The sequence below is a fragment of the Zonotrichia leucophrys genome, chromosome 1A (assembly GCF_028769735.1).
Source record: "Zonotrichia leucophrys gambelii isolate GWCS_2022_RI chromosome 1A, RI_Zleu_2.0, whole genome shotgun sequence".
In the NCBI taxonomy this organism is placed as follows: Eukaryota; Metazoa; Chordata; class Aves; order Passeriformes; family Passerellidae; genus Zonotrichia; species Zonotrichia leucophrys.
The window spans coordinates 19476655-19489951 of record NC_088170.1 but is presented as its reverse complement, the minus strand read 5'-3'; the positions used below and the strand labels follow the sequence as shown (position 1 = coordinate 19489951).

The following is a 13297-nucleotide window of genomic DNA, read 5'->3' as shown; positions in this document are numbered from 1 at the left end:
ACCTTACATTTGTACAGATAACCAAAAGAGAAGTTTCACATCCTAATTAATGTACTCTCAGCTTCACACAGCTTGTGCCCATGTTTGATCAACAAAGATTTTGGAGAGGTACTGTTTTCACGAGTGCTATTTGGTAGAGGAAAGACAAATACCAGTTGTACTCATCCAAATTATATTTTAAAAAGCAATATTCCTTTTAATTTAGTATGTAACTAGTGACAAAAGCACCTTTATGTTGTGAAATAGCACAAAAAATTAGATTGCATCATGCCATGTTCAGATTTGTCAGCATGCAGTGGGAAGAAAGAATTGCTGGGCTTACAACCAGCTCTTTCCAGACTTACAAGAATCCTGTGGTTCTGAACTCCTTTCAGACTGTTCAGTGCATCCCTTGATCATGATTTCTCTGCTACGTCTGCTTATGGGCAGATGACCTCTCTCTGTAAGCTGAGCAACTCATGAAAGGATGATCACAACTCCCATCAAGTTTTTGAGCATCTGGACCCTGAAATCTCCAATATAAAAAGCATATGCCTGTCAGCATTAATGAGAAAAATAAAATTGAAAATCACAATTCTAATTGCCTGAAGTATTGGACTTCACTTTGATCTGGATCGTGCCTTCCCCAGAGTAATTATTCCTATGTCCAGGTCTCATGGCTGGAATCTAAATAACTTAGCTACAAGCAGTACTGTCACTTTGTACCTACCAGTCCTCCACACTTACTGAGGTATGAACAAGCTGCAATTAAAATCCTTCGTATTTTAAAACCAGTCTACCCCAATCAAAGGGTGCACAAAACTCACAAATGGACAGCTGCTCCATATGGTAACACATAAGGAATTTTCATTCTGTAAGTCTTTAGGAAGAATTCAGACTCAACATTTTCAGTTTTGAAGCAGGGGAAGGAAGACTACAAAAGTGAGTACCCTCTTCCTCAGACTGTATTGGTAATATGACCAACTTAAATTTCAGCCAGTATTTTGTGGTATCAAGATCATCAGGAAAGTTTAATGGTTTAGTATAAATGAAGACAACACACTTCTTTAAACAAATGAATATTCCAATGGAGAGTCTGAAACAAACCAGTGTTTAATCAATAACCTCAAGATTAAAATTACTTCAGTGCTGTATAGCCTAACTGCATAGAAATTCAGCACAAAATAAGAACTAATAATAAAAAGCTGAATTTTTATGATAAGGTAGTGCTCCAAAAGTCTTTTAAATCAATAGCTGTATCACCTATATCTCGCCAGGCTTTGATCTATATTGAATCAGATCTTTAACATATATCTTGTATTATAGTAAAGAATTTTAGTTTGCCTGCAGGATGAATTCTAGGACAAGGAGCCTTTTAGCTTTATATATAGCCACAAACCCTCATATTAAAAACCACTTTGCTATGTGCCCTTAAAAGAAAAGTGTGATTTGCAGCTGCTTTAATATGCAAGTCCATTTGAGAACAGTTCTATAAACTGTATGTCTGAATGACAATAAATCCACAATGTCTGTTATTTGCTAAAGTAGCCCGTGTTCAGTTTCAGTCTCTAAATGTAGGATATTCTAAATTATGACGAAGATGTCGTGAGAAACTTGGCCGAGGGAGGTTAAATCGGTGTGAAACAGAAGTAAACGTGTTGTTTGACTTTCAGCTTCAGCTTTGCCTCTTCATGATCTGGTCACACTTCTCAATTTGATTTGCAGCAGTTCTCCCACAGATTCCATGGTCAAGAGAATCCCCCTACATGGCAATAATTTTAGATAACGCCTTTAATCACTTGATAGACTCCTCTGCTCTGATCAAAGCCTAGTTTAATAAGGACCTTCCGTGAGGTTGGACCATCTAATGAACGGGAGGAGGATTTCTAAGCGCTAGCACAATGCCTTTTACATTTGCCCGCGCCTTAGGAGCACCCGCTGTTCCATCTCCGCACGGGGGAAGTTTCGGTGCATTTCTAACGAGGAGCCCCCGAGGCCGGGGCTTCCCCGGCTCTCTGCCCCCGCTGCGGGCGGGCTGTGCGGGGCTCAGTTTCGGTGCATTTCTAACGAGGAGCCCCCGAGGCCGGGGCTTCCCCGGCTCTCTGCCCCCGCTGCGGGCGGGCTGTGCGGGGCTCAGCGCAGGGCAGAGCCCACCCGGGCGGCGGAGCGGGAGCGGGGCGGAGCGGGGCGGCCCCGGGCGGGGCGGGGGCACCGGGGCGCTCCTCCCTCCCCCGGGCACCGACGGCTACGTCCCGCTGCCGCCGAAGCTCCGGGAGGGCGTCGGGGCGAGCGGCGCGGAGTCGGGCCGGGTGCTGCGCGGCTGGGGAGAGCGGGAGGGCGTAGGCAGGAGGGGATAAAAACCCGCTGTGTCGCCGTTGTGGCTGGGAGTCTCCCGCCTTCCCCGCTCCGCCGGTGCCGAGCTCCGGGCCTCAGCTCCGTTCCCGGGGGCAGCGGGCGAGCGCTGCCTGCGTCCGCGGGGGAGCGCAGCGGAGCCGCTGCCACGCTCCCGCGTCCCGCAACTTCCCCCGTAGCCCGGCGGAGCGCGGCATGCGGGGCAGGGGCTGCAGGCGGCGGCGGGGCCGGCATCGCGCTCCCCGGACATGAAGCGGCCATCGGAAGCTCCAGGTAACGCTGCTCGGCGGGGTGGCGGAGCAGACATCCCCCCGGTAGCCGGGATGGCGGGGGCAGGGTCCGGAGGGGCTGGGCTCGGGGCTGAGAGGGGCCGCCGGGGGCGAGCGCAGCCCGGCAGCGGGCGGGGAGAGCCGGTGCCTGCCTCCGCCACGGAACGGCGGCAGCGGCCGCGCCTGCCCGGGGAAGCCGGGCAGAGACGCCTCGGAATGGTTGTGGGTGCCTCCGGTCCGATGCCGGTTTGGCCTCTTCGGTGGCTGGGCCCTCCGAAACTTTGCCCTCCGCCGACTCCCGGTAGGAATCTGGGGCTGCAGCGGACAGTCCCCGCCGTGAGATTGGCAGGAGACTCCCCCCAAATCGTATGCAAGGGGGTTTCTGTGAAGTTTAGCCCTCAGATAAATTTTTGGAGGCGGTGAGGATCCTTCGCTGGGCAACTAAACTTTCGTAAGATCTGACATTGCTTGGAGGCTGGTTACTGACACTGTAATAGGCACTGCCACTTATCATTGCATTTTTTCTTAATTATTTGCTGATCTCCTTAGCAACTGAAGTAATTTGCAAGGTTGAAGCTTGGTTGCAGCTTGATTTACAAAGTAGCATGGCAAAAGGGATGAATTTGTTGTTTCACTGATGTGTATTTCTCGTGTACCCTCTCAGAGGGATAAGAGGTGCTGAGATGTTGACTTACATAGCTGGTACTGCTGTAAAGAGACTGTTGATTAGTCCAACTGAGGCTCTGTTGTGCATCACCCAGTTGTTCTTCTGTGTCTCAGTTTTCTTAAAGATAATCGAGTTACCGTGTTTTAAGAAAAAATATCTCTTCAAGGAAATTCAATCTTTAGTGAGGGATTAGTGGGAGATGATCATTTTATCTGGCTAAGGTTACTTGGACAAATTAATCTCTAATTCAGCACGATTGAGGTCTGGCCAGATGCTGGCTGGAGGGAGCACTCCATTTGCCTTGCTGATCTCAGGATCAGCTTGCTGCAAATATGATGTAAAGCTGTTTTTTTCATCACTGTTGGGTCCTGCAGCAAGCACAGTGTAGCCCGGCTCAGGGATTTACTCCAGTGTATCAAGACACCTCCCAGATGTAGCTCACCAACAGTCTTTGCTGTTCAATCCATCATGTCACTAAATCTCATGGATTACGATGTTTGGGTAATCTGTATCTGTTCAGTCAGAGATGCTGAGCACAAATCAGGAAGATTTGATGCAGAGTGCCTTTTCCACTCAGGAGTGATAAAGGCAGAGTAGAGCCTGGGGACTAAGGCGAGGTGGCTGAATATTTCCTCTGACAGTATCACACACACACAAGGAATGTGAGTTTATGCAGATCTTCCTTAAAAATGCAACTTTTAAAAATACTAATTGCATAGGGTGCCATTAGTCTGTATGTAATTAATGGCTTTATCATGTACTTGGACAGGATTCATAAAGTTGGGACTAAAAGCATGAATAATTATACTTGTATAATGTTGTTGTTATCATTTAATAAAACCCCATTCTAAAAATCACTTTGGCTTCTGAGTTCATGAGGAACCTTTGTCAAATGTCATGCCAGAAAAAAAATAGAGCTGTGAGAAAACAAACACCCAAGCCATCATTTTTTTTACATTTATTTCATGTATTGTTAGGACTAGTACAGCCCTAATTCATCTGATATGTAAACTGATATAGGGGAGAGCACCTGTGTGGACATCAGAAGTCAGTGAGAGGTGCAGAGATGTATTATTGTCTTCTGGGCTGCTGAGATTGGAGCAAGACTCAAGAGAAGACAATCACAGGAGATGTGGTGCAAGGGAAGGAGGTAGGGCATGTAGAAATGGTGTGAACCTTCTGGAGGATCAGCAGAGGTCTTTAATGTTTTTAAGTGCTTGATCTCTCTAGAGGCTCAGCACTATTCCTGCAGTAGTGCAGCAGGCAGCAGGAATGTGTGCAAATACTTGCATTTTCACTGTGCAGAAAGTACCAGCCAGATGTGGGACTGTTTGCATCACCAATGTACTGGAAAATGCTTCACAGTAAGAATAACATCTACCAATCCAATTTTTTTAACAGTGAAAAGACTAATAGTAGTATTTTCAAAATATCATTCCAGTGAATTGTGAACTCCAGTCCAATTCACTGCTTAAATTAAGAGATGTGCTACATAAGGATTTTTAGCAAGGTCTCAAATGAACTGGGAGAGGTAGTTTGGTATACAGATTCCATTGGAGAAACAGCAATAAGCCTGAAGGTACTTACAGAGGATAAGAAAACTGCTGTAGATATTACTAATGTCACATTAGTGAGAGAGAGCCCAGAAGAAGGAGAAAGGAGTATTTAGGACATTAGTTGATTTTCAGGTGATAATTGATGTTGAGACTGTATGTTGCCCAGCAGCCCCCTTTTCCTAGGTCTGAGTGCCCATTACTTTTAAAAACAAAACGACAAACAACCCCCTCAGAAATAAACAAAAGACAGGAACAAACACATTAAAAAGTTCAAAACAAGAACTGAATCCTTAGCTTCTCTTGAATGTGATTGGTTGTAGTCAACTTTGCTGTTTCTGACCGCAGAGAATTTTCCCTATGATAGCAGGATATGTCCTACCTTTCTTCTTGAACAGTTGAGAAGCATGTGCACCATTACTGTTCAGATAAATAATCTCAGGGAGTAATGTGGTTTTGGCACTGAACTTAAAATATTGCATTTTAACATCACAAAAGAATTATTTCTTTGAACAGAATTCAAGAACAAAACTCCCAACCATGTCCTTCACTTTACTATAAATCAGAAAAGGTATCTACCCAGCTCATTCAGAAATATTAGTGAGGTGCTGTCCTGGGGTGACAGGCCAAAGTCTGTTGGCACACATTAGCTAATAGTATTCAATAACAATATCTCTCTTGAGAAAATATGCAATATTGAAATTTGTAAAATAAAGTCTTCTCTAAAACCTGAAGTGCTCCTGGGATGAAACAAAATGCCAGATTTTTTCATATAGGGCTTATTGCTGGCTTTGTTCTTCTTGCCATTTAACACATTACAACCCAGAAATGTTTATGCAGGCATTTTGAGTAAGTTCAAATGATCACATACCGTATAAATATTTATGTTGAACATTCTTGGCTTTGCAGAACATCCTGGGTAGTTTGTGCAGTAGATATGGGGAACACAGGTTGAGGAGCAGGTTGCAGCTCAAAGTCCTCTCCAAAAGAGCAAAGAACCTGTTGGGAATGTAGGCACTACACTGCGTGTTGGGCATGGAAAGGAACTGCTCATCAGAGTACTCTCTAAATATTCTTGTGTGTTCTGTGGTATGTTTAGGATTTCTGTAATTTGGATTTGCCCACACAGACAAGTCAAGTTATCTGAAGCAGTTTCCATTTTGCCACTTCAGTGAGCTTTGAAAATTGACAATCCAGTTTTTCCCCTTGCAAACTGGTTTTTCTCCTTAGAACTGAAAGGTATTATGCTGATGTACACCAGTAACTATCTGTGTCTTCCCATGGGATTTGGTTGCAGACTAGCTTGGAGTTTCTGGTGAGATAATTCTAGGCATGGACAGAAGCAAACATGCAAGGTTACCTAGTGTATTAAATTTGGTAACCCTTACAAACCTGAGCATTGATCCAGTACATCCCATTCAGAGTATCTCCAGGATCACAGTTATTTTCAGCATGGGAAATGATTTTTTTAAGTGCCATTCACTTGTTGCAAGTGCAGTTACATTAAAAATTAGGCTGCATAGCTTGCAGAATCAGGCATTCACATGTTAGTGGGAAAGGCAACCTTTGCAGCAGCTGTTCATCTCCTGTTTTGTGGATGCTTTATAATGCAGTCTTCAGGTGCGTGGTGTTATGGTAATGTAGATTTCAGATGCCTTGTTTCATGCAGTAGACTAACTAAATGAGCAATTACTAAATACCTTTTTCATCTGCCAGGGTTTTTGTATTGTTCCTTATGTCTGTATACCATACAAATTCACACTGTGGTACATAATTATTTTTGATGGCAGTTTCTCTAATGCTTCACCCTCTTCAAGAACTTGTATCTATTAATTGTTGCTGTAGACTACCTAACTAGCAGAAACAAGTAAGGAGCTTAGGACTGATTAAAAAATACTGCTCTGGATTCCTAACTTTCCATTGAAAACCCCATGCATTTAGAAGCTTCAGGATTTAAGAGCCTAGAAGAGTTTATGAATCCTGATATTAAACTTTAATTCAAACCAATCAATTTATTTTTACAATATTTCTATAGCTAAAACCATGTTAGTATATCCCTTGTATAAACAAGGAATCCCTGTGGAATCAGAAGTGCCAGACAGAGTCACAGCATTTTGACTCTCATCTCAGCACTTCCTCAGATCAGTCCTTCCCAAATTTAACATGCAGAGGTTCCTTATTTTATAAGTGCCAAGCTGGTGGCTATAATATGTTCATTATTTTGTAATAGTCACCAGTTCACATAGTTTGCCTGATCTCACAGGAATTTTGTGGCAAAGGCTAGGGCAGCTGCAGTTCTCAGGGATAAGGATTTATCAAGCTCTTCATGTAATCACCCATTCTTTTCCCTGTTCTTCCTCCACAGTGTCAGGAAAGGTTTGGGGGAACATTGAACAATCCTGTAACCAAGGACTGCATATAAAATCTAAAATAGAAAGAAAAATGTAATTCCGACACTTCAGTTTTGAACAGTTGACTTGGCAGTCTTGCAATTCTCTTAATGTTTTTTCCTTTTTTTTTTTTTTTGGAATGCAAACAAAGCCAATGCATATATAAGTTCTTGTGAAAAGTGAAATGTCCCATTCTCCCATGCTGCCTTCATATTTCTTCTTTTAGTGGGTCATTAGATAATTCAGCTCTTTAGTTTCATAGCACATCTTCTGCCACTTGACTTAGGAGTAGGTTTGTCAGCTGAAGACAGCAGCCTGACAGATTGGCAGAGGGTTACAGAAGAGGGGAATAAAGAACTGAGGAGGAGTGAAATTTTTTGCTTTTTGCATATATTAATTAATTGCATCAGTAGTCTTAGGTTCTTAAGTAGCAGATGTAAATTCCCTGGAGAGGTGTGCTCTAAGTTTTACCTCCTGAAACTCTTGTTTGTCTTCTGCTTAGACCTCTTCTTTCCCTTTACACCCTTCTCATCTGCTTTTCCAGTCTCATATGCCTTAACTGACTTCTGCATCCTCAGACTACCTCCTCCTCAGTTTCTTTAGTGACAGTGATGATGCTCCATTAGCATCCACCTCCCCTGGTTTTGCTTTTCCTTCCCTATGTGTCTCTTACCCTTCTCTCTCTCCCCTTCTTTCACTATCCCTCTGCCCTGTTGCCCTCCACCATGTAGGTCTTGATTTTAATTTTTTTGCCCTCAAGACTCATCTTTTCTTAATCTATCTTGCGTCATCAGAGAATACAATTTCTTCTTTTGTTTTCCTCCTTTCCATCTGAGGCTGCTTCTTTTTCCTCATCCCACTGTCCACAGGCTCCTGGCCATAGCCACTATCAGCAGTGCAGAGCAGACATTGCAGGGTTTGCCGAGTTCAGATGCTGCTCCAACATGTAGGTGAGACTGGAGAAATGAGTTTGAGGATAATAATGGGGGGGCTGAATACCACATATGAAGTTTGAAGGGGTGACAATAATCAATGCAGGTGAGATCACCTGTGAATTTACTGAAAAACTCTAAACAGGTACCAGGGAGAGCAAGAATCAACAGAAATGTTTATTCCTCTGCTGTGTATGCCTACATTTTCTCAGAAGATGGTAAAAAGCATATCCCTTAGCACAGAATCTCTACTGTGCCAAATCTAGCATCCCTGTTTCAAACAATTCTGACTCTAAAATATTCTCTGAAATACTCTGAAAATAGTATGGTTGGGGTTTTTCTATCTACATACAAGCAAAATAATTTTTTCTTTACTATGTTTTGAGAAAGAGCTGACTCATCCTTACTGAATGGTCCCAAAACTTATGCCTGAGGTAAGGACTTCATAGATTTCTTCCTCATTACTTATACTGGAAAAAGTAAAAGAAGCAGAATGCAAAATATTGTTATTGAACAACTTTAATAACTTCCAAAATAGGCTGTTGCTACCTGAACCATAGGTTACTAAATTAAAAGAAAAGAAAGGAAAGAAATTCATATGACATTTAAAGCTAGAAAGGCTGAGAAAATTCTTTGCTTCAAAATGTGTGACATTTTCTGATTATAAAGAAAAGCATGTTATAACGGCTTCCCACTTGACAAGAAAAAAAAAACATTTAGGATGAGGCTTTTTCTTTCTTCTGCTGGGAATTCTGTCTCTGTTGGTTTGGAAACAGGTAGGGATTGCTGTTGCCAAGTCATGCTCCACAGAGGAACATTTCCAATTTTTTTTAAATGAACTGTCAGAAATTGCATTACTTTGTGGAAGACTGAAGAATAGTTGCATTCTTTTTGAAGACAAAAAATACTGTATCTAAAGTATATACATTGACACATGAATGCAGAATTTCTTGTTTACATAAAACAATGATGTTAAATTTACATCACCTTAGAACTAGATTATGCCATTAATTGTATGAAACCCTAAGGATTAATTCCCTGTATTTTTCAAAAGGCATAAGAAATCATGCAGGGTATGAATGGTAAATGTTAACGTGCTGTACCTGTGTATCCCTCTTTTGACAGCAACGAGTGCAAAGCTAAGTGCACAAGTCATCTGTGGCAAGGAGCACTGGGAGACAGCTAAAAGACAGCGACAATGTCTTTAAACTGGTGGACACTTCCTACTCGACTTGGAGTTGTTAAAGCGAGCTGCAGAGGACTCGCATGCCTCTTGGTCTTCACCGTGAGTGTTTGTGGCAGTGCCCCAGGGATGTGTCCAGCAGCCTGCATCTGTGCCAGTGATATCATCAGCTGCACTAATAAGAACCTCACTCGAGTGCCAGGAAATCTTTATAAATGTATGAAAAGGCTGGATCTGAGTTATAACAGAATTGGGATTTTGGAGCCTGAATGGGTCCCAGTGCTGTCTGAGAAACTGAACACTTTAATAGTCAATCATAATAGCATTAGCAGCATTAGCACTGGAAGCTTTTCCACAACTCCAAATCTGAAGTATCTGGACTTGTCATCCAACAGCCTGAAAACGCTGGGCAGCCCTGTGTTTCAGGAGCTAAAGGAGTTGGAGGTTCTCCTGCTGTACAACAATCAAATAACACAGATCGAGTCTTTAGCCTTTGGAGGATTGTACAAATTACAGAAACTGTACCTAAGCTACAACTTGGTCTCGCATTTCCCACTGGACTTATATGTTGGAAAACATAAACTGACAGACCTTGTGTTGCTGGACATTTCCTTTAATCACATCCAGACGATGCCTGTTCAGCGCCTGAGTTCAGTGCCAGCCAAACAACTCAGTGGAATTTATCTTCATGGCAACCCATTCTATTGTGACTGTGTCCTGTACTCCATGCTAGTCTTCTGGTATCAAAGGCATTTCAGCTCAGTCATGGACTTCAAAAACGAGTACAGCTGTTTGTTGCAGTCAGACCCAAGAGATCATAATACACTGCCTTTACTGCACGACAGCGTTATGAATTGCTCTGAAAGTACCGTCAACAGCTCTTTCCAAGCCTTTGGGTTTATTCATGATGCCCAGGTTGGTGACAGGCTGATTGTACACTGTGACAGCAGAATCAGCGGTAGGGGCACACAGTTTGTATGGGTTAGTCCAGACAATAGATTGCTGGAGCCAGACAGGGACACCGATAACTTCAAGGTGTTTCCTAATGGCAGCCTGGAGATAACAGATGCCCAGCTAGAGAACTCAGGGCTGTATTCCTGCATTGCAATAAATAAGAAAAGACTATTAAATGAAACCATAGAGGTCAGAATAAATGTTAGCAATTTCACAGCGAACAGGTCCCACGCTCATGAAGCATTTAATACAGCTTTTACCACCCTTGCTGCCTGTGTGGCCAGTATTATTTTAGTGCTGCTGTATCTCTATCTGACCCCCTGCCCGTGTCAATGTAAGGCAAAAAAGAGGAAAAGGAAGCTGAACCAAAGCAGTGCCCACCCGTCCATACTGAATTCCGCACTGCCACAGGAGCTGCCAGCCGATGAGAAGAAGGCCAGCACTGGTAAACGGGTGGTTTTCCTGGAACCCGTGCATGAACCAAAACAGAGTCAGAATGGGAAAGTAAAACTGTTCCCCAAAGACAGTGTCATTACAGAGAGCATCTTAAAAACTACTCGAACAAAATCCGACTCTGACTCTGTCAACTCTGTGTTCTCAGATACACCTTTCATGCCGCCAGCTTAGTTTGCTGCCTGTGTTTGTATCGTGCAGTTCCATTTCTGAATACCTCCTTTGCCTGTAGCAAACCATCAGGACAAACAAATAAAAAGAGATTAAATGTTTTAAAGAAAGGTATATTTTGTCAGTCCTTGAACTGCGTCTCCTCTCTTTACGGGCCGTGCAGCAGGGATAGCTCGGTCGGGAAAAGCAAACAGCTTGTCATTAGTGTGAATGGTTTTAATGCAAGCTCAGCCTCAGTTTTACTCTCTGATCCATACACTGCAATTTCTCATGCATGTTTAGAGACACTTTCAGTGCATACAGCTGACTCTGCAGAGGCAGAGGCTGACCCCTATGCAACACCCAGTCATGCTGATAACTCAGCTCTTCTGAAGTGTGCACAGAAGCAGCTTATGGGTAAGGAGGAAAATGTCCAGACTTCCTGCTATTCCTTTCATAGCCTCATAAAGTCTTTCCATAAAATCACTACAGGAAAAATGTCATTATTTTTCTTGGACTGCTTGGCACAAAAGGATTGAATTTGCCACCAGAACACCTAGCAGCACTGGGTAAATGTTTGTGGCTTTCAGCTGATAACGTATTTGCAAATAATTGCTTGAAAACATTAAATGAGGGGCATCATAATAATTTTATTCAAAACATAGTCATGAGATTACTTGTGAAATGTGTTTGTATTTGTTTATAAATGTTTAATGTAATGAAAACGGGTAAAACTTAATATGCTACCTTTGCAGTTGACTCAGTCAAAAAAATGAAAGTTGTCAGGCATGAGGACATACAAATCAGCAGTAACTTTTTAAGATGTGATAACTGGATTAATTATAACCAATTGTCTTAACCTTTGCTGCTCACTGTATGCTTGGCATCACATGTGGTAAATAAATCTGCCAGCATCATCAGGGCTTCTGCTTCATCTTAGGGGTGAGTGACTTCTCTTCAAAGATAATTGTGAAATTAGGGAATTTTTTATTTTTTTTTTCAGTGGCACACAGTTTCTGGAGCCTTATTAAACTTGACCCCAGAGTTTTTTCTTAAAAGAGGAAATGCAGTATTTGGACAAACCCATGAAATATAAAAGACTTTACGCACTCTAAATTCAGAAAACACAGATTGTACCTAGACTTGGCCCTTGTCTGTATTATACTGCTTTTTTTCTTGCATGTATCACAGTCAAAGTTTATGAGTCTGGTAAAACTGACCTGGACTTGTTATGCAATATGGGTTGCATGGAGCATGTATTGTAATGAGCCTTCTGTTCTATTAACTTTTTCTTTTTCTATTATTTGTACCCCCCCTTTTGTTTTTTACGCTTGTATACCATGAGGCTGGGCTGGACTTTTCCAGTCTTCCTCACATTGATAAGTAGCAACTTCAAAGGAGTTTTTCAAGTAATTACAGCTTACCAAAGACTAGTAAATGGAGCATGTCTGTCTCATTCTGTTTTGGGGGAAATATACTGAACAGATAAAGGATAAACTAAATCAGAATCAAAGGGCTACATGGTATAGCAACTGTAATTTATTTTCAAGCAGCTTACTGAACCAGCCACTTGCCATTTTTTGTGATTTATTTTGAGAGGCGTGTCAACATGCTAAAGCTTATATCTGGCTGAGCCAAAGATATTGATTTGCTACGGAGAAATCCTGATGTAGCTAATTGTTTGAAGACAAGCTATCTGACAAACAGATTAGTTCAGGAAGCAGTGTCTCTGTATTGTGTAAAGTATGTGGAATTATAAAAAAGCTGGAGACATTAACTCAGATTCAGGAAAATGGAAATTATTTTTCTAGGTAGAGGATAATAAATATTGAGGAGAGGAAGATGAACAGAAGTTTGGGTCTTTTATTTTACATTTATCTGTGTAGATTTAAAAATAGCTTCTACTGTCAAGCAGGGTAGTGTCCCTTCATAAAGCTCTTTCCCTCTTTCATCTGTGTATATGCAGTAACTCAAAATCTATATTTTTACATATAAAGTATGATGAAAAAACAATGTCTTTGCTGAAATCAGGTTGAGTCATCTGTCACTGTGGCAAAGGTTTGACATTGTGTCCTTCTCAAAGACTCTTTTTTCCCTACAATTTTACTAAGCTCCATAATTTCCTACTATTTCACATGTGTGGTTGGCGAGCGAGTGGATGTCCTCTGTTGTGCAAGGAGGTGATGGGTGACCCAGGGCCCAAGGGCTGAAATGGTGCTGGGGCAGGGTGGGAGGCAGAGAGACAAGTTCCCTGCAGACAGTTGTGCAGATCAGTTACAGCTCTGGGCAGATGTTACGCTCTCTTGTCATACATCAGGTTGATTGACCCAGATTTCAGTGTTTACACAAAAGCGCGGATGGTCAGTTCCAAATTGGGCAGAAAAAGGAAACAGGCAGTTGTCAGGCTGGCTGGGA

The 13297-nt window shown here is 42.3% G+C and overlaps 1 protein-coding gene across 1 annotated transcript; it reads left to right on the top strand.

The window, feature by feature from the left end:
• Window positions 1-2245: 2245 nt before the first annotated feature.
• AMIGO2 (adhesion molecule with Ig like domain 2) lies at window positions 2246-11017 on the top strand. The gene is made up of 2 exons (XM_064701830.1): window positions 2246-2604; window positions 9268-11017. Exon 2 carries the CDS (start codon window positions 9341-9343, stop codon window positions 10904-10906), a length of 1566 nt encoding a protein of 521 aa, XP_064557900.1. The 5' UTR covers window positions 2246-2604; window positions 9268-9340; the 3' UTR covers window positions 10907-11017.
• Window positions 11018-13297: the final 2280 nt, after the last annotated feature.